This window comes from Mustelus asterias, chromosome 28 (assembly GCF_964213995.1).
Source record: "Mustelus asterias chromosome 28, sMusAst1.hap1.1, whole genome shotgun sequence".
Taxonomy (NCBI): domain Eukaryota; kingdom Metazoa; phylum Chordata; class Chondrichthyes; order Carcharhiniformes; family Triakidae; genus Mustelus; species Mustelus asterias.
In genome coordinates, this window is record NC_135828.1 from 21,693,466 (window position 1) to 21,715,656 (window position 22,191).

At 50.2% G+C, this 22,191-nt stretch overlaps 1 protein-coding gene across 1 annotated transcript in view; it reads right to left on the bottom strand.

Moving 5' to 3' along the window:
• The window catches only part of LOC144480318 (paladin-like), a 79,046-nt gene that overhangs the window by 21,968 nt on the left and 34,887 nt on the right, over nt 1-22,191 (bottom strand). The window contains exon 4 of the mRNA XM_078199675.1: nt 10,684-10,839. Within this exon, the coding sequence (XP_078055801.1) occupies nt 10,684-10,839 (156 nt within the window). The remainder of the gene's footprint in view (nt 1-10,683; nt 10,840-22,191) is intronic.

Sequence of the window (22,191 nt, forward strand, 5' to 3'; positions counted from 1 at the left end):
TGCCACTCTCCCTCCTGGTGGCACAGCCTCTATCTGCCACTCTCCCTCCTGGTGGCACAGCCTCTATCTGCCACTCTCCCTCCTGGTGGCACAGCCTCTATCTGCCACTCTCCCTCCTGGTGGCACAGCCTCTATCTGCCACTCTCCCTCCTGGTGGCACAGCCTCTATTTGCCACTCTCCCTCCTGGTTAAACGTTCTCAGGGGAGAACATTTCATTCCGTCCATTGTCACTGAGAAAACGTAGGAAGATGGGATTGCGATTCTCTCTCCCGGCAAGCTCAAACACTGTTCCTCAGGGAGGGGAGGGTTTATTCAGGATAGTCTGCTTCCCTCTGCGTTTCCCCGTCTGAAGCTGCAAATGGAACTAACTTTTCTACTTTGCGATGCCCCGTAGAATCCAGCCCCGCGCATTTGTCACAGAATCACAGAACTGTTACAGCGCAGAAAGAGGCCATTCAGCCCATCGTGTCTGCACTGGCTCTCAATACAGGCATCATAACTTGGTGCCATTCCCCTGCCTTTTCCCCGCACCCCTGCACATTGTTTCTATACAAATAATCATCCAATGTCCTCTTGGATGCCTCGATTGAACCTGCCTCCACCTCACTTCCAGGCAGCGCATTCCAGACTCCAACCACTCGCTGTGTGAAAAAGCTTCTCCTCACATCACATTTGCTTCTTTTGCAAATCGCTTCAAACTTGTACCTCTCGTTCTCGATCCTGTTACGAGGGGGAGCAGCTTCTCCCTCTCTACTCTGTCCAGCCCCCTCATGATTTTGAACATTCCATCAAATTTCCTCTTCGCCTTCTTCTCTCCAAGGAGAACAGTCCCAACTTCTCCAATCCATTCTCACAACTGAAGTTTCCCATCCCTGGAAACATTCTTGTAAACCTCTTCCACACTCTCTCCAATGCGTTCACATCCTCCCTGTAGTGTGGCGGCCCAGAACTGTACAGAATATTCCAGCTGAAGTCCTTGAGATTTTTTTCTCCCTGAAACATAACTTAAGTTAAAAATTCTGAGGCAAGCCTGATTTCCACATTGCGAACGAAGTATAGGAAAAGTTTAAGTTTATTTATTAGTGTCACACAGCGGCATGGTGGCACAGTGGTTGGCACTGCTGCCTCACAGCACCAGGGTCCCGGATTCAATTCCAGCCTCGGGTGACTGTTTATGTGGAGTTGGTACGTTCTCCCCGTATCTGCGTGGGTTTCCTCCGGGTGCTACGGTTTCCTCCCACAGTCCAAAGATGTGCGGGTTAGGTTGATTGGCCATGGTAAAGTGACCCTTGTGTCAGGGGAATTAGCAGGGTAAATATGTGGGGTTACGGGAATAGGGTCAGTACAGACTCAATGGGCCGAATGGCCTCGTTCTGTACTGTAGGGATTCTATGAAGTAGGCTTACATTAACACTGCAATGAAGTTACTGTGAAAATCCCCTAGTCGCCACACTCTGGCACCTGGGTACACTGAGGAGAATTTAGCATGGCTAATGCACCTAACCAGCATGTCTTTCGAACTGTGGGAGGAAACCGGAGCACCCGGAGGAAACCCATGCAGACACGGGGAGAATGTGCAAACTCCACACAGACAGTGACCCGAGGCCGGATTGAACCCGGGTCCCTGGTGCTGTGAGGCAGCAGCGCTAACCACTGTGCCAACGTGCCGCCCTAAGAAGAAGAAACTAAAGCTACACTTTAGGGGGGAGAAAAGCAACAGCACATTGAGAAACGGAGAGGAAAGATTGATCAGTACAGAGTGCGCTTTTGTGAAGATTGAAAGCTTTTGTTAACAATGGGAGAATAGCTTGTGCACCAGCCAGCAGGATTCCACCATTACCCTTGTTGACTGATTGGTTGTCAAGCACCCTCACTTCCTGAACATGACCTCATCCCCTCCATGTGACGATGACCTTTGCCCTCCCTCCTTTCAAGAGTCATTGTGCCCCCCCCCCCTCCCCCCGGGCTGATGTACAAACCCGTGAGTTGTCAAGAGGTCGGAACAGTGCTGTTGTGTCCTGTGTCTGTGCGAGGCTCCCTTACCCCGGGCTATTGGAAGAGTCCATGCTGACTGAAAACAGGGGATCGTCAGCATCGAGCCACAGTCCATGGTGATGCAATCAGAATCTACTGACTGATTGTTTCTGGGGGGGAGGGAGGGGGGAGCGTGTCACTGAAGAATGTAACTTTGCCAAACAAGACCAGCTGGTCCTCTCCAACAACTGTTTCTGCTCAAGTTCGAATTTCGGTTTAATCCGACTCGATGTATTGAGGCAAACCAAATGGTTCCAAGGCATCACGCAATCATAGAACCCTACAGTGCAGAAAGAGGCCATTCAGCCCATCGAGTCTGCACCGACTACAATCCCACCCAGGTCCCATCCTCGTAACCCCACATATTTACTCTGCTAGTCCCCCTGACACTAAGGGTCAATTTAACATGGCCAATCCACCTAACCCGCACATCTTTGGAGTGTGGGAGGAACATACTTTAACATTTAAGAAAAACTTGGACAGGTTCATGGATGAGAGGGGTGTGGAGGGATATATTCCAAGTGCAGGTCAGTGGGACTAGGCAAAAAATGGTTCGGCACAGACAAGAAGGGCCAAAAGGCCTGTTTCTGAGCTGTAATTTTCTACGGTTCTATGGAAACCGGAGCACTCGGAGGAAACCCAAGCAGACACGGGGAGAACATGCAAACTCCACACAGACAGTGACCCAAGGCCGGAATCGAACCCGGGTCCCTGGCGCTGTGAGGCAGCAGTGCCAACCACTGTGCCACCCAATCTCGGGTTATTTCACCGTTCCGACATTTGGAGCAACCAGCCAGCACGTTGACCCAGGTTTCCCGTCACCGAGCATGGGTTGTAACCTGTTCATTGAAGGTTTTGTTTCATTCACTGGATGTGGAGGTTCCTGGCCACGCCCATAATGAGTGGGAGAGAGGTAAAATGGAAAAAAAAGGGGAAAAAGGGAAGCAAAGGGGGAGAAAAGGTAAGAAAAGGGGGTAAAAAAGTGGGGAAAGAGTGTGGGGAAAGAAAAATAAAGAAAAACAATAAAGAAATGAAAGAGTTAAAAATTAAATAAAATGAAAACAAAGGGGTTGAGGTGGGGTACAGAGGCTGCCAGACCTGCTGAGATTTTCCAGCATTTTCTCTTTTGGTTTCAGATTCCAGCATCCGCAGTAATTTGCTTTAAGCCTGAATTATTAGGATGGCATGGGGGCTCGGACCCCACCATCCACAGGGTCAGTGGGGAACACAACCCCAACGGCCGCCATTTTACACCCCCTCGGGGGGAAGTCCCACCTCAGAGAGCTCTCCGTCAATCTAATTGGCCGGCTGCTCTCTGGTCATAGAATCCCTACAGTGCAGAAGGAGGCCATTCGGCCCATCGAGTCTGCACCGACCACAATCCCACCCAGGCCCTATCCCCATAACCCCATGCATTTATCCCAGCTAGTGCCCCTGACACTAAGGGCAATTCAGCACGGCCAATCCTCCTAGCAAGGCTAATCCATCCCTCTCGGACCAGCGCCGCAGTGGGGCTGTCACAGCCGAAGTCCCAGGAACTGGAGAAACAGGGGTCACGGGTCTGGGCAGTGAGGGTCCGGAAGGCCTGAGGGGGGTACGAGGAGGGTGATCGGGGGATAGGCTGAGGGTGGGGTGGACAGTGCGGAGGGAGGGAGGTCACTGGGTCTTAAGAAGACATCACCCTCAAGCAGAAGGGGGCTTCAGATAGGGGCGCCCCTGTTCCACTCAAGATTCAACTCTATTCATAGCTGAGGCGAGGCAGGAAATGGATTTGAAGTGGCTATTAGGCTGTCACTTAAAGGACTTAACTGGGTCAAATGCGGGCTTCCCGTGCATAGCAGGTCCAGTTCAAAGGTCAATGGCCACTCACAGGAATTTGACGGTGGAGGATTCATTGATTGTAAGGGAGCAATGGTTAGACTCTCTCCAATTGGGCGATTGTATAAAGCAATGGGAGGCGGTGGCGTAGTGGTATTGCCACTGGATTAGTAATCCAGAGACCCTGGGTAATGCTCTGGGGACCCGGGTTCAAATCCCGCCATGGCAGATGGTGAAAATTGAAAATAAAAATCTGGAAGCAAAAGTCTAATGATGACGCACCCTGGACATTCTCTCTTCCACCTTCTTCCGTCGGGAAAAAAGAAACAAAAATCTGAGGTCCGTTACAGACTTTTGAATGGACCTACCTCGCATTAAACTGATCTTTCTCTACACCCTAGCGAAGGCTGTAATGCTACATTCTGCACTCTCGCCTTTCCTTCTCTATGCTTTGTCTGTACAGCGCGCAAGAAACAATACTTTTCACTGTATGTTAATACATGTGACAATAATAAATCAAATCAAATGTTCAGGAGTGCCGTGTAAGGGTGTGGGTTGCTCTGGTGACGAGTCTGCGTCCTGCGCTCCCACTGTGAGTGGCTTTACTGCTCTATAGGCATGTCCTCACCTGCAGCAATTTCAAGGAGTCAAGGAAGCTTTTCAGATAGTCATGGTCCGCAACACCTCAAGAAGTCACAGGAACCATTGTCTGTTTGAAGGGACACTTTTAGAGGTAAGTTCAGAAGGTCCTCCTCATGCCCTCATGCTAAAGTAAGGTCCCCCACCTCTGGTCTTGCATGACAACCGAAGGTATGCCCCCTAACTAATCCCTATGGCCCCTCATGCTGTTCATACTAAGCTATGGCTCTTCGATGTCCATTCAGCCACTATAGACCGTATAGACTATAGCGGCAGGAGGATAGAATATAAAATTATTTTTTAAAAGTCATTTCATAGAATCCCTACAGTGCAGAAGGAGGCCATTCGGCCCATCGAGTCTGCACCGACCACAATCCCACCCAGGCCCGATCCCCATAACCCCACGTATTTACCCTGCTAGTCCCCCTGACACTAAGGGGCAATTTAGCATGGCCAATCCACCTAACCTGCACATTTTTGGAGTGTGGGAGGAAACCGGAGCACCCGGAAGAAACCCATGCAGACACGGGGAGAATGTGCAGACTCCACACAGACAGTGACCCAAGCCAGGAATCGAACCCTGGTCCTTGGCACTGTGAGGCAGCAGTGCTAACCCACTGTGCTACCGTTCCGCGCCCACGTTTTTGTTTATAACTTTCCAATTTCTTAACAAGAGACTCATTTTTACTACAGCCCAATAAAAGTGTCACTCATCCAGGCCCTTTAAAGTATCAATAGTGGAAACGACACTCACTTGAAACCGCTTTGCATGAACAAACATTGTGAAATTGACAGTATAGATCAGCGAGTCAGAACTGTCAATCAAGCAATGTTTTCTTTTGGGCAGAGGCAAAATCTTGGCCAACTGCAGACAAAAAAAAATCTGGTTCCAGGCTTCATTGGGTTAGTATGGGAGTTCTGCTCATGTCTATATTACTGCCTGATAAGTCTCACAAGATGTCTTCCATTATGAGAGCTATCAGTCCTGCATTTCAAATTATTAAAAATAGATCACAGAGACTTACAAAGTTTTACAAAGTTTATTTATTAGTGTCACAAGTAGGCTTACATTAACCTTGCAACGAAGTTACTGTGTAAATCCCCAGTCGCCACACTCTGGCGCCTGTTCGGGTACACTGAGGGGGAATTTAGCACGGCCAATGCACCCTAACCAGCACGTCCTTCGGACTGTGGGAGGAAACCGGAGGAAACTCACGCAGACACGGGGCGAATATGCAGACTCTGCACAGGCAGTGACCCAAGCCGGGATTCGAACCTGGGTCCCTGGCACTGTGAGGCAGCAGTGCTAACCACTGTGCCACCGTGCTGCCCAATTAAGTTCCTGACATGAGAAAAAGGTCCAAAGTGAGTTGGGCGGATGCACGATTACATTGAGAGATACAATATGAGTGTCAGGTTGGAACCACTGCATTTGGTGTGGGGCTAAACAGCTGGACAGTTATTTGTGAAGAATGCGCATCAATTCTGGCCTTCCCTACACAAGGACAGCTGTGTGAACCACAGAGAGCGATTAATGCATCAACAGAAAGGCAGACTTCATTCGGTTCAACATGTGAAACACACAGTGACAAAAGCAGCAAAATAAGCTTAGAAATTCCAGCAAAGAAAAACCTTCAAAACTCCAGTTCAAGATCAAAGCCCCAGACAGTCACACACATCTCACAAACTGCACAATCAACGCGCCTCAGATTGACTTAGCAGTAATTGTGTGTTGAACCGATTAGTTAATCTATTTGATTTAAATGTACGAATACTTACTTAAATTTTACTTCAATAAAGCAGCAGATTTGGACAAGATGGGTGGGATTTTACGCTCTCGCTCGTCCCAAAACCGTAAAATCCCGCCCGAGGTCAACAGACCTTTCCGTGGTCCGCCCCTCGCCCGCTCTGATTCCCGTGGCGGGTGGGATGGTAAAATTCTGGCCTATGTGTTGAGTGTTGCTCTAAAGCGCTCAGCGATGGCAATGCCATTGAATGTCAAGAGGATGTGGTTGGATTCTCTCTTGTTGGAGGTGGTTATTGCCTGGCACTTGTGTGGCACGAATGTTACTCGCCACTTATCAGCCCAAGCCCGAATATCTGCCAGGTCTTGCTGCCCATGGGCACAGACTGCTTCATTCCTGGCAAAGACACAGCAGGCACGGACGGGCAAAAACCTCGTTAAGTTGCCATTATTTTGTTCAAACTGACCCCTTTGCTGCATTTCTTTCCCCGTATTCCTGAACACCAGAAAACACACTGTCGCAATGTCGGTTTGTAATTGTGACATGCGTTATAGTCTAACTCGCTGAATCGTGGTTTACAACTCCCGTAAACTCGGCTGAAAGTCTCCAAAGCGATTCTTAACGTCAGCAGAGAGGACTTCTCAAATCTGATTGGCTGCTGCTTCAGGACTCAAGGGATGGAAGGATAGCTCACAAACCAGAAATACCGGCCGATCCCTGAGCTTACAGATCACGTTAACTTCAAGCATCACATTCTTCTCCAAAGCAATCAGAACTGAAACCCCATCCCAAGAGTTTCACTCACAGCTGTATTTTTGTCATTTTCTCAGACGTTGCTAAGAGACATCAACAGGAACAGATTACAGCCCTCTCGCTTTCTCCTCTCTCTCTTTCTCTCTCACTTTCTCTTTCTTACACAGACTCTCTCTCTCTCATTTTCTCTTAGTCTCTCTCTCTCTCACTTTCGCATTTTCCCTCACTTCCTCTCACACACATTCTCTCTCTTGCTCTCTCACTTTCTCTCACTTTCTCTATCACTTTCCCTCTCTCTCACTTTTTATCTCCCTCACTTCCTCCCTCTCAGTCTACTTTCTCTCTTTCTCTCACTTTCCCTCGCTCTCTCTCTTTCTGTCTTTTCCTCACTTCCTTTCCCTCTCATTATCTCTCTTCCACTTTCTCACGCATGTTCTCTCTTCTTCATTTTCCCTCACTTTCTCTCTCTCACACTCTTTCTCTCTTGCTCTCTCACTTTCTCCCTCTTTTTCACCTTCTCTCCCTCTCACTTCCTCTCTCTCTCTCTCTCACTTTCACTTTCTCACTCCCTCGCACTTCCTCTCTCTCTCTCTCACTTTCACTTTCTCACTCCCTCGCACTTCCTCTCTCTCTCTCTCACTTTCACTTTCTCACTCCCTCGCACTTCCTCTCTCTCTCTCTCACTTTCACTTTCTCACTCCCTCGCACTTTCTCTCTCTCTCTCTCACCCTTCTCCCAATGCTGACTCAGTCAGAAGTAACATTGAGGCCAGACAGGACATTCCACAGAGCGGGCTGGGTCAGCATCAATAGAAATCAAAGCAAATTCACGGACCATTAGACGCAAGAAAATTCACAAACTTGCTTCATAAAATCCCGTTACCTCAAATTTGGATTTCCTTTCAAATGATAAAAAAAACAGTCATCTCATATCAGACCGATCATTGTACTCTAGTTTTTCCTGTCCTTGCCTCTCCACCCCCCCCCCCACCCCCCCCGCAACCCCCTCAAATCCGAGACCCCCCAGGGGACTCCCCGCAAGCACCATCCTTGCCCTCAATCACCCACCGCCTGGCACCCTAGATGTGCCGGAACCTCTCCCTGGGTGCATTACCAGGACCAGCCATAGCTCCAGGTGGCACTGGCAACGGAGAGCTGCAAACCAGCCTCCCATCCATTGACTCTGTCTACACTTCCCGCTGCCTCGGAAAAGCAGTCAGCATAATCAAGGACCCCTCGCACCCTGGACAAAATCTTTTCCACCTTCTTCCATCAGGAAAAAGATACAAAAGTCTGAGGTCACGTACCAACCGACTCAAGAACCGCTTCTTCCCTGCTGCTGTCAGATGTTTGAATGGACCTACCTCGCATTAAGTTGATCTTTCTCTACACCCTAGCTGTGACTGTAACACTACATTCTGCACTCTCTCTTTTCCTTCTCTATGAATGGTATGCTTTGCCGGTAGAGCGTGCAAGAAACAATACTTTTCACTGTATGTTAATACATGTGACAATAATAAATCAAATCAAATCAAATCATGGGCCAGATCTCTTCCCCCCCCACCCCGCCTTTCCACCTTCTGAGCAGAAGACTTTCCAGTGGTTTCCTTGGCAACAACTCATGGGAAACAACAGTCATTCAAACCATTTCCAAGTCGCGATTGAAGGAATGTTTATTTCAGGCGCTGTTCCCTCTAACGAGAGCAGCAACTGTTACTGCTTCAGAAAACCATCAGATCCAGTTCACCTTCTCGGATTCCTGCTCACACTCGCACTGTGAGGCAGCATGCTTACCCACTGCTTCTGCCCGAATAGTGTTCCACATATCACAGGGGTGATTTTTAAAAGCTGCGTGAATAATGCAGGATAAAACGTACCCTGCTAATCCCCCTGACAATAAGGGGCAATTTTTAGCATGGCCAATCAACCTAACCTGCACATCTTTCGACTGTGGGAGGAAACCGGAACACCCGGAGGAAACCCACGCAGACACGGGGAGAACGTGCAGACTACACACAGACAGTGACCCGAGGCTGGAATCGAACCCAGCTCCCTGGCGCTGTGAGGCAGCAGTGCTAACCACTGTGCTACCGTGCCACCGATACACTCACCTTTGTCTTCTATCCCTCAATAACTGCAGTTCAGAAAAAGCTGTCAATCTCCAATTTAAAATTAATTGAATCATAGAATCCCCACAGTGCAGGAGAAGGCCATTTGGCCCATCGAGCCTGCACCAATAACAATCCCACCCAGGCCCTATCCCTGTAATCCTACATATTTACCCTGCTAATCCCCCGAACCTACACATCTTGGGACACTAAGGGGCAATTTAGCATGGCCAATCCACCTAACCTGCACATTCTTCCGACTGTGGGGGGAAACCGGAGCACCCGGAGGAAACCCACGCAGACAAGGGGAGAACGTGAAGACTCCACACAGTGACCCGAGCCGGGAATCGAACCTGGGTCCCTGGCGCTGTGAGGCAGCAGCGCTAACCACTGTGCAACTTATTCATCTACCGTTCAGGAATTCACCACTCAGACCCACATTTTGAAAGAGAATCTACTCCCCCCCCCCCCCCCCCCCCCTCTCCCAATGCAAGACTTTGATCAGCTGCATGAGCCTCCCCTCTGGGTGAGGCAGCTTTAAAACTGGAGTAGCCGGAGTGGGAATCATCATGCCTCATACTGGGACTCCTGGGAGTTTACTGAACGGCCAGCTACACACTGCCCACCTGATCGAGACCTTCGATTCTCTCTCTCTGAAGCGGAAGAAACTCTTACCAAGCACCCCACACACCCCGGACATTCTCTCTTCCACCTTCTTCCGTCGGGAAAAAGATACAAAAGTCGGAGAATTTCCTTCCTTGAACCAGATGGACAATCGACAATAGTTGCCATGGTCACCGTTACCAAGACTAGCTTTATATTCCAGATTTATTAACAAAATTTTTATTCCACCAGCTGCCGTGGTGGGATTTGAACCTGTGTCCCTGGGGTCTGGGCCTCTGGATTACTAGTTCAGTGACTAGTGTACCACCAGGCCTCCTCCTTCCAGTAACAAACATACCAAGAAACATTTTCATAGTGACCCCAATATTGACCAATATCCATGGACCCCACACACCCCGGCCATTCTCTCCTCCTCCTCCTTCCTTCGGGAAAAAGATACAAAAGTCTGAGGTCATGTACCAACCGACTCAAGAACAACTTCTTCCCCTGCTGCCATCAGACTTTTGAATGGACCTACCTTGCATTAAGTTGATCTTTCTCTACACCCTAGCTATGACTGTAACACTACATTCTGCACTCTCTCTCCTTTCCTTCTCTATGAACAGTCTGCTTTGTCTGCATAGTGCCCAAGAAACAATACGTTTCACTGTATACTAATACATGTGGCAATAATAAATCAAATCAAAGGGTCTGAGGACACGTACTAACCGACTCAAGAACAGCTTCTTCCCTGCTGCTGTCAGACCTTTGAATGGACCTACCTCGCATTAAGGTGATCTTTCTCCACACCCTAGCTGTGACTGTAACACTACATTCTGCACCCTCTCCTTTCCTTCTCCCTGATGTACTCTATGAGCGGTATGCTTTGTCTGTACAGTGCGCAAGAAACAATACTTTTCGCTGTATCCCAATACATGTGACAATAATAAATCAAATCAAATTAAAAATGGTGTTTTGTTCACCTCACACATCCAGACACTGAAGGGTCTTTGCCAAGAATCTTTCTTTTCGAGATGTAGATAGGTATTGAAGAGGATAAGGTAAATGTACCGTTCCAGGTACTGCAGACTCCGCAGCTGTAACAACTGCATCTCCTTCTTCGATTTTGCTGTTTTTATCTGTTACGGCCAAGACAAAATTGCTGCGTTTCAGAATAAGAATATAGAATCACAGAAAATATTTATTAAAATAACCCCCACATCATCTGCATTCACAACACTGTCCAACTGTCTCTTAGAATCATAGAATCCCTACAGTGCAAAAGAGGCCATTCGGCCCATCAAGTCTACACCAACTTGCTGACAGAGTATCTTTAAAGTTTTAAAGTTTATTTATTTGTCAAAAGTAGACTAACATTAACACTGCAATGAAGTTATTGTGAAAATCCCCTAGTCGCCACACTCCGGCACCTGTTCGGGCTCTGTGACTCCAGACCCCACGCACCCCAGACATTCTCTCTTCCACCTTCTTCCGTCGGGAAAAAGATACAAAAGTCTGAGGTCACGTCCCAACCGACTCAAGAACAGCTTCTTCCCTGCTGCTGTCAGACTTTTGAATGGACTTACCTCGCATCAAGTTGATCTTTCTCTACACCCTAGCTATGACTGTAACACTACATTCTGCACTCTCTCCTTTCCTTCTCCCCTATGTACTCTATGAATGGTATGTTTTGTCTGTATAGCGTGCAAGAAACAATACTTTTCACTGTATCCCAATACATGTGACAATAATAAATCAAATCAAATCAAGAAATTACGCTGTCCCCCTCCCCCCCCCCTCCCCCCACCCCCCCTCAACTCTCCCATTGGGGTTCAACTCAAATGGTGGAGTCTCACATTCCAACATTTACCCTCGGAATCTTGGTGGGCTGAAATGGGGGGAGGGGAGTTTGATTTGATTTGATTTATTATTATCACATGTATTAGTATACAGAGAAAAGTATTGTTTCTTGCGCGCTATACAAAGCATACCGTTCATAGAGAAGGAAAGGAGAGTCATAGAGGTTTACAGCTTGGAAACAGGCCCTTCGGCCCAACTTGTGCATGCCGCCCTTTTTTTAAAATCCCGAAGCTAGTCCCAATTGCCCGTACTTGGCCCATATCCCTCTACACCCAGAATGTAGTGTTACAGTCAGTGGTGGTGGTCCCCGCCAGCTCTTTGGATTGCAGGGCAGGAAACCCCACTAAACCAAATATCTTGGCCTCGGTTCCTCTCTCCACGGACGCTGCCAGACCTGCCGGGCTTTTCTAGCATTCTCGGTTCGGTTCCGGGCTCGGGTCACTGCCTGTGTGGAGTCTGCACGTTCTCCCCGTGTCTGCCTGGGTTTCCTCCGGGTGCTCCGGTTTCCTCCCACAGTCCAAAGCTGTGCGGGTTAGGTGGATTCGCCATGCCTAATTGGCCCTTAGTGTCAGGGGGATTAAGAGGGTAAATACGTGGGGTTAGAGGGGTAGGGCCTGAGTGGAATTGTTGTCAGTGCAGGCTCGATGGACCGAATGGCCTCTTTGTGCACTGTAGGACTCTATCATTTTCAAACTGGCAGGGAGATCATTTTCCAGGGATTGTTAAGTATGTTCAAGGCTGAGACAGACAGAGTTTTAATCAGTAAGGGAATTAAAGGTTATGGGGATAAGGTGGGAAAGTGGAGTTGGGGGGAGAGGGGCGGGGGGGGTGTTTCCCTGCCACAGGAATTGTAGCGGGCGGGACACGGACCATGCAAAGGTCCATTGACCTCGGGTGGGATTTTATGGTCTTGGGGTGAGCGTGGATGTAAAATCCCACCCAAGGTTTATCATTTTGATGGGCCAAATGGTCTACTTCTGCTCCTACCCACTTGTAACAAGCTCATTTACAACCCTCCCTTGCAGTTAACAGCAACAGTGGTGTCAGGGGGCATTTAGAGTCAACTCGTGCGGACTGGAGTTATGCCTCTAAAGATGTGCGGGTTGGGTTGATTGGTCATGATAAATTGCCCCTTAGTGTCAGGGGGACCAGGAGGGTAAATTTGTGGGGTTATGGGAATAGGACCTCAGCGGGATTGTGGTAGTTGCAGACTCGATGGACCGAATGGCCTCCTTCTGCGCTGTAGGGATTCGATGATTCTACATCAACGATTCACGAACAGACATTAATAGATGAGTTTTTATCAAAAACAAAGCAAGCCAGCAGTTTCAGGATTATTATCCCGGTGTGAGGCTGCGTGATACCGGATTTTAGAAACAGAATCCATAGAAACATAGGATCCTACAGTGCAGAAGGAGGCCATTCGGCCCATCGAGTCTGCACCGACCACAACCCCATCTGGGCCCTATGCCCATAACCCAATGCATTTATGCTAGCTAGTCCCCCTGACACTAAGGGGCAATTTAGCATGGCTAATCCACCTAACCCGCACATCTTTGGAGTGTGGGAGGAAACTGGAGCACCCGGAGGAAACCCAGGCAGACACAGGGAGAATGTGTAAACTCTGCATAGACGGTGACCCAAGCCAGGAATCGAACCTGGGTCCCTGGCGCTGTGAGGCAGCAGTGCTAACCACTGTGCTACCAGCAGCACGGTGGTTAGCACTGAATTCACTAAATTCAGCTTCAAAATAAGCCAGAACGGAAGTTAAATCTTCACTCATTGAACACCCTCATTGCTGTCTGACTTTAACAGAGGGTTAACAGGACAGGTGATGGAGGGAAACACAGAAACACTGGATAAAGGGGAAGTTTAGCACACTGAACTAAACCTCACTGTCCCAGGAGAGGGAACTGTGTATACAGGTCGAGTATGCTTCATCTGAAACCCTTGGGACCGGCCTCATATCGGTCTTCAGATCATTCGGATTTTTGGATACCATAAATAGGCCTTGACCCTCTCACATCACAATAACCCAACTCCAGGTTGGCTACAGTCTAAACTAAATAAACTGGCTGGAAATGTAGGATGTATCATTGAATAGTAAATACAGGTTACACGGAATAAGTCTCCTTTTTTGACATGTTCACCACAAAAATCCACAAAGTGCAGACAAACACAGTGGCACAGTGATTAGCACTGCTGCCTCACAGTGCCACGGACCCAGGTTCGATTCCGGCCTCGGGTCACTGTCAGTGCGGAGTCTGCACATTCTCAAAGTAGAAAGGGTCGTAGGGACGAAGTAGAAAGGGTCGAGAGCTTCAGGTTTTTAGGTGTCCAGATCACCAACAACCTGTCCTGGTCCCCCCATGCCAACACTATAGTTAAGAAAGCCCACCAACGCCTCTACTTTCTCAGAAGACTAAGGAAATTTGACATGTCAGCCAAGACTATCAGCAACTTTCACAGATGCACCACAGAAGGCATTCTTTCTGGTTGTATCACAGCTTGATGTGGCTCCTGCTCTGCCCAAGACCGCAAAAAACTACTAAAGATCGTGAATGTAGCCCAATCCATCACACAAACCAGCCTCCCATCCATTGACTCTGTCTACACTTCCCGCTGACTCGGAAAAGCAGCCAGCATAATTAAGGACCCCACGCACCCCAGGCATTCTCTCTCCCACCTTCTTCCTTCGGGAAAAAGATACAAAAGTCTGAGGTCACAGACCAACCGACTCAAGAACAGCTTCTTCCCTGCTGCTGTCAGACTTTTGAATGGACCTACCTCGCATTAAGTTGATCTTTCTCTACACCCTAGCTATGACTGTAACACTACATTCTGCACTCCTCCTTTCCTTCTCTATGAACGGTATGCTTTGTCTGTATAGCACGCAAAAAACTATACTTTTCACTGTATACTAATACATGTGACAATAATAAATCAAATCAAATCTAATGAAATCCCCCGTTTCTGCGTGGGTTTCCTCCGGGTGCCCCGGTTTCCTCCCACACTCCAAAGATGTGCAGGTTAGATGGATTGGCCATGCTAAATTGCCCCTTAGTGTCCAAAGGTGTGTAGGTTAGAGGGGCTAGTGGGGTAAATATGTGGGGTTACAGATAGGGAGCCTGGGTGGGATGCCTTGATGGAGAGTGGTGCAGATGTGGTGGGCCAAATGGCCTCTTTCTGCACTATAAGTATTCTATGAAAATTAGAATTAAAGGTCAATAAAGTTTTTAAAAAGTGTGGTTTTTGGATTTGTTGGGCTTTGGGGTTTGTGGACAGAGTGTACTTGAACCGTAGTTTGATTGAATTTGATTTGAAGCTGGAGGGGGCAGTATTTAACTCATTAAAGGGGTGAAAAACATTCAGGGCTCCCTTACACAAGGCTGACATCATGAGTCATCGGGAATTGTGCGGCAAACACAGAATGGGAATTAAAAGCCACAGGCAATCGTGGGAAACTCCAGTCATGGGTTAGTGGTTTTGGACTCTCAGGATCTTGAACCTTTGTGTCTGGAGACTGATTTCCAACTCACTGATCAAATGAGGTAATGTCCCGTTTGAGAATTCCCAGTATCAGTCCCGGGGTGATACCAAACAGCTTTGGAAAGAATTAAACACGTACCGTACTATTTACCATCTGAGTAACCTACTGAATCCTCTCATCTCGATTGGTATGCACGCCATGTATGGAGCAGAATAATCAAAGTTTATTTATTAGTGTCACAAGTAGGCTTACGTTAACACCACAATGAAGTTACTGTGAAAATCCCCAAGTCGCCACACTCCGGTGCCTGTTCGGGTACACTGAGGGAGAATTTAGCACCTAACCAGCATGTCTTTCAGACTGTGGGAGGAAACCGGAGCACCCGGAGGAAACCCACGCAGACACAGAGAGAAGGTGCAGACTCCGCACAGACAGTGACCCAAGCCGGGAATCGAACCCGGGTCCCTGGCGCTGTGAGGTAGCAGTGCTAACCACCGTGCCACCCTCAATAAAAAGTCTCACAACACCAGGTTAAAGTCCAACAGGTTTATTTGGAACCACCAGCTTTCGGAGCTCTGCTCCTTCCTCAACGCCTGAGACTCACCTGATGTAGGAGCAGCGCTCCGAAAGCTCATGGTTCCAAATAAACCTGTTGCACTTTGACCTCAGTAAGAAGTCTCACAGCACCAGGTTAAAGTCCAACAGGTTTATTTGGTAGCACAAGCTTTCGGAGCACTGCCCGTTCATCAGGTGGGTGGGAGTTGTGTTCACAAACAGGGCATAAATAGGCACAAACTCAATTTACAAGATAATGGTTGGAATGGGAGTCTTTACAGGTAATCAAGTCTTAAAGGTACAGACAATGTGAGTGGAGAGAGCATTAAGCACAGGTTAAGGAGATGTGTATTTAACCTGGTATTGAGAGACTTCTTACTGTGCCCACCCCAGTCCAACGCCGGCATCTTCACACCACGACCCTCAATAAAGGCATCGCGAGTCTGCATCATTTGCTGTCTCTAACACATAGAACATAGAACAGTACAGCACAGAACAGGCCCTACGGCCCACGATGTTGTGCCGAGCTTTATCTGAAACCAAGATCAAGCTATCCCACTCCCTATCATCCTGGTGTGCTCCATGTGCCTATCCAATAACCGCTTAAATGTTCCTAAAGTGTCTGACTCCACTATCACTGCAGGCAGTTCATTCCACACCCCACGGACACAGACACGGTTAATTCCATTATCTGAATTGGAACAACTGGCAAGTTGCCTTGATACTGATGCTGAATAACCTCTCGGGAACTGCAGCGCTGTTCAATTCCCTCAGTCCATCCACAATCTGTTATTCCACTTGGTCAAGATTGTTGGAAAGTATTTCGTTATTAACAGTCAAAGACTGGTTAAAAAAAAAACTTACTTTCCCTGTAAAAAGCAAGTTACTCAGTGGATAAACTTATTGTGGTATGTCACCAGAATCTACAACCCAATTGTTGACGTTTCCAATGTGAAGTGTTTTTTTTAAAGTCTTTTTGCTCCACCACAGTTTTATTTCCTCCCCCACACCCTCAGAAATGGGAGATGCCGGCTGGGATTCTCCGGCCGTTCACACCCTGATGTCACCGCTGCGAGAGAGGACGGAGAATTTGGCACTCAGCCTCCAATCACAGCAGCGGGACTGGAAAATCCCGCCAACGTGAACTGCTGGAAAATTCTGCCCGACCTTTTCAGCCTGCCTAAGGAGAGAAGCTCCAAATAAATTCCCAATCCAGTCCCACCCTTGGTGGCACAGTGGTTAGCACTGCTGCCTCACAGCGCCAGGGAGCCGGGTTCGATTCCCGGCTTGGGTCTGTGTGGAGGCTGCACATTCTCCCCGTGTCCGCGTGGGTTTCCTCCGGATGCTCCGGTTTCCTCTTACAATCCAAAAGACGTGCTGATTAGGGTGCATTGGCCGTGCTAAATTCTCCCTCAGTGTACCCGAACAGGCGCCGGAGTGTGGCGACGAGGGGATTTTCACAGTAACTTCATTGCAGTGTTAATGTAGGCCTACTTGTGACACTAATAAATAAACTTTTAAAAATCAAAGGAGAGGGAATCTCAGATTTAAAAAAAAACCAAATTCGGGCGGGGCCTACGGACATTCCCAGCCTTGCCGTCCAGCTCGGAACCTTGGGTCATCAAATGTAAGCACATTAACATCTGCGTTCCTTAAGCCAGGCTAAAAGCAAAAGGACAGATACAGTTTATTTGGGGAAGCACCCATTTGCAGGCCCACTGGGCAGTAATAGTGCACAATGCCAATTTGGCTAGCTGGTTGGTGAGGTGTTAACCTCCAGTCCAAGCCATCATGGTGCTGCCAACACGTGGGATCCATTGGCGCAGTGGTATTATCAATGAACTAGTAATCCAGAGATCCAGTGGACCTGTATTCGAATCCCGCCACAGCAGATGGTGAAATTTGAATTCAATAAAAATTATCTGGAATTATATGCCTAATGAAGACGATTGTCTTCAGATCCCACCTGGTTCACTAACGGCCTTCAGGGGGTGGCACGGTGGTTAGCACAGCTGCCTCACAGCGCCAGGGACCCGGGTTCAAATCCTGGCTTGGGTCACTGTCTGTGTGGAGTTTGCACGTTCTCCCCGTGTCTGCGTGGGTTTCCTCCGGGTGCTCCGGTTTCCTCCCACACTCCCACAAGATGTGCGGGTTAGGTTGATTGGCCGTGGTAAATTGCCCCTTAGTGTCAGGAGATTAGCAGGGTAAATATGTGGGGTTACGGGGATAGGGCCTGGGTGGGATTGTGGTCGGTGCCGACTCGGTGGGCCGAATGGCCTCCTTCTGCACTGTAGGGATTCTTCGATTCTATAAAAGAAAGGAAATTTCCTGTCCTGACACTGGGCCCGGCCTACCTGTGAGTCCAGAGCCGCAGCAATGTGGTTGGCTCTGCAATGTCCTCAGGGATGGGCCAGCATTTATTGCCCATCCCTTGAGCGAATAAAAGAACACAACAACAAAAGAAATGACTGCCTCAGATAAAATGTTTAAGGGGAGCTCTTTGTGAATAGTTTTCCCCTGTTCCTAGCGCTCTGCAAAATCTAGGCCGCTCTCACTCAAACCAGCTCCAGAGACAAACGATAAGTGTATTTAAATGCCGGCTTTGGATTTGAACACACGTGTGTCACATTCCAGGCTGCGATTTGCCAAAAATTCCTCACAACCTTTCCAGTCCTCAAGTTAACTACAGTTACGCTGAAGCTTTGGCCTAAACTTTCAATATCTCTCGGTACAGAAGCCATGGATGTGACAACTCACTGGATGGCTCTGAAAGAATATCAAACGCAACAGAGCATGCCAGATCACATTCCGGCACATTCCACCAGTATTTTAATGGGGTCAATGCGTTCGAGGTTTTACAGTCTAGCATCAGAAAGCAGATCCATGCTGACTCAGCACTCGACGTCAATCTGGATTTAGATCAAGTGTCGCTTCACTTCCAGCTTGCATTTTTTAAACAATAAATAAATGGCCAGAAATTCCCAACGAAAACAAATTCCCGATCGTTTTTCCAGAGACTCACGTCCGCGCCTGCTCCACGTCTCCCCAGAAAACGCCACGCCATCTCGCACAGTCTGCCATAGAGTTTAAAGTTTATTGATTAGTGTCACAAGTAGGCTTACATTAACACTGCAATGAGGTTACTGTGAAAATCTCCTAGTCGCCCGCACTCCGGCGCCTGTTCGGGTAACACTGAGGGAGAATTTAGCACCCAACCGGCACGTCTTTTGAACTGTGGGAGGAAACCGGAGCACCCGGAGGAAACCCACGCAGACACGGGGAGAATGTGCAAACTCCACACAGACAGTGACCCAAGCCAGGAATCGAACCCGGGCCCCTGGCGCTGTGAGGCAGCAGTGCTGACCACTGTTCCACCGTGCTGTGAATCTTTGGAAGGCTCTACCCCAGAAGGTTGTGGGGGTCCCAGTCGTTGAGGACGTTCCAGACTGGGAAGTTAACGACAGATTTGAAAACATCACGGGATACGGGGTAGGGGGGAAACAGTGCAGGAAAATGGCATTGATCAGTCATGGTCATATTGAATGACGGAATGGGCTTGACGGGCTGAATGGCCTGCTCCTATTTATGTTCCGATCTTTTTCAGGTGATTCACCGTGGGACTTGCTCTTTATTAAGGTGTCTGATTCGTACAAAAAGACAACAACAACAGGAGCAAACAAAAGCCCCTCTTTGCATTGGCACGGGGAGTACAGTGGATTCTTTGAATGGAGCGGCAACTCCAGGTGTTGTGGGAATAAAAGATCCGCTGATGGAACAGCGGCGGAAAGCAACAAACCAAACCAATCATCACAAACCCGCAGCTGCAAACCCAATGGGGCAACTATTCCCGTCCCGCCATCCATGGGAATCGGAGCGGCCGAGGGGCGGTCCATGGAAAGGTTCGTTGACCTCGGGTGGGATTTTCCGGTTTCGGGAAAAGAGTGGCTGGAAAATCCCGCCTCAGGTCAACGGAACTTTCCATGCTCGTCGCTCGCTCCGATTCCCGTGGTGGGCGGGTCAGTAAAGTTCCGGCCTATGACTCCCATCTCCCGTTCCTGCCGGAGGCGGGTTTAATGACGGGTGGCAGGGTGGGCGAATTTGTTGGGAGGCCGAAGCCGTGGTTTCACCCCGGTGTGAATTCCCGCGGGATTTTCCGCAGCTGCCCGCCAGCGTGAAGCTGATTGGCATTCCCACTAATGGGATGCTGATGAACCGGAATGTTCCATCCGTGCCCAACACCAGCGGGAAGACACATCTGGAACAACATGGCGTGCGGATGTCAGGACTCAACAATGCCCGGGGCCGTCTCCAGAGTTTGGGGTGGAGGCTGCCGGAAACTCGTGATCCCGGAAAGCCACAGCAGTGGGTGGGGGGAACATCTGCAGGTGGACCTTCCGGTTCTAGTGTCCCTTGATACCGTCCCTACCACATTCCCCCCACAGAACGGGGCAGTGTCCGGGGCTCCCACTGGGGAGCTCCATGGAGGGTGGGGGAGGGGGGAATCCCCTGTCTGTGGGCAGTTCTATCTGCTGATTTTTGGTGTTGGGGTTGGGGGCTGCCCGTCTTTGGAAAGCCGAGGTTGCCGGCGGCGCAGGATCCTGTCCAGACCACTGGCGCAATGGCGTGGGACGCGCCTGCTTTGCTGACGTGCAGGGGATTATGGTGAGAAAGGTCGCTGGTGCAGACGGTGTGCTGTACACCAGTGCTGCCATCTGAGCCAGCACCAAAAAGACCGGAAAATCCCTCCCCATTTCTCCACATGGTGGATCGCCAATTCACCTCATTAAAGGCCGATTATGGTCGACTGTCAGAGACTTTCCAGATTCTTCCAATCAGCCTCCAGGGCCCGGACAGGCCGGGAAACAGGTCAGAGGCCGAGGGGCAGTTCGCTGAGGCAGACCGAGGAGGCAACTAGTGCTCCAGCAAGGATAGAGGCCCTCCCTCCCGCCCTCCCTCTTTCTCCCTCTTCCTCCTGTCTCTCTCTCTCGCTCTCTCTCTCCCTCCCTCCCTTCCTCCTTCCTCTATCTCCCTTTTTTTCTCTCTCTCCCTCCCTTTCTCTCTCCTCATCTCTCTCTCCCTCCCTTCCTTTCTCTCCCTCCCTCCATTTCTTCCTCCTTCGATCCCTCATTCCCTCTCTCTCCCCCTCTCTTTCTCCCTCCTTCCCTCCCTCTCTCCCTTTCTCCTTCCTTCCTTCCCTCCCTCCCTTCCTCTCTCCCTCCTTCTCTCTCCCTCCTTCTCTCTCCCTCCTTCTCTCTCCCTCCCTCTCTCTCCCTCCTTCTCTCTCCCTCCCTCCCTCCCTCTCTCCCTCCCTCCCTCCTCTCTCCCTCCCTCCCTCCCTCTCTCCCTCCCTCTCTCCCTCCCTCCCTCCCTCTCTCCCTCCCTCTCTCCTCCCTCCCTCTCTCCCTCCCTCCCTCCCTCCCTCTCTCCCTCCCTCCCTCCCTCCCTCCCTCCTCCCTCCCTCCCTCCCTCTCTCCCTCCCTCCCTCCCTCTCTCCCTCCCTCCCTCCCTCCCTCTCTCCCTCCCTCTCTCCCCTCTCTCTCTCTCTGTTTCTCCCTCCCTGTCTCTCTCTCTCTCCCTCCCTCTCTCTCTCCCTCCCTCTCTCTCTCCCTCCCTCCCTCCTCTCTCTCCCTCCCTCTCTCTCTCCCTCCCTCCCTCTCTCTCTCCCTCCCTCTCGCTCTCCCTCCTCCCTCCCTCCCCCTCTCTCCCTCCCTCCCCCTCTCTCCCTCCCTCCCCCTCTCCCTCCCTCCCCCTCTCCCTCCCTCTCCCTCCCTGTCTCTCTCTCACTCCCTTCCCCTCGCTCTCTCCCTCCCTCTCTCTCTCTCTCTGTTTCTCCCTCCCTGTCTCTCTCTCTCTCCCTCCCTCCCTCTCTCTCTATCCCTCCTTCTCTCTCTCCCTCCCTCTCTCTCTCTCCCTCCCCTCTCTCCCTCCCTGTCTCTCTCTCTCTCCCTCCGTCCCTCTCTCTCCCTCCCTCTCTCTCTCTCCCTCTCTCTCTCTCTCGCTCTCCCTCCCCTTTCTCCCTCCCTCCCTCCCTCTCCCTCCCTCCCTCCCTCCCTCTCCCTCCCTCCCTCTCCCTCCCTCCCTCCCTCCCTCCCCTCCCTCCCTCCCTCTCCCTCCCTCCCTCCCTCTCCCTCCCTCCCTCCCTCCCTCTCCCTCCCTCCCTCCCTCCCTCTCCCTCCCTCCCTCCCTCCCTCTCCCTCCCTCCCTCCCTCTCCCTCCCTCTCCCTCCCTCTCCCTCCCTCTCCCTCCCTCCCTCTCCCTCCCTCTCCCTCCCTCTCCCTCCCTCTCCCTCCCTATCTCTCTCTCCCTCTCCCTCCCTATCTCTCTCTCCCTCCCTCCCTCTCTCTCTCTCCCTCCCTCCCCTCTCTCTCTCTCCCTCCCTCCCTCTCTCTCTCTCCCTCCCTCCCTCTCTCTCCCTCCCTCCCTCTCTCTCTCTCCCTCCCTCCCTCCTCTCTCTCTCTCCCTCCCTCCCTCTCTCTCTCTCCCTCCCTCCCTCCCTCCCTCTCTCCCTCCCTCCCTCCCTCCCTCTCTCCCTCCCTCCCTCCCTCCCTCCCTCCCTCTCTCCCTCCCTCTCTGGGTGCCGCAGCTA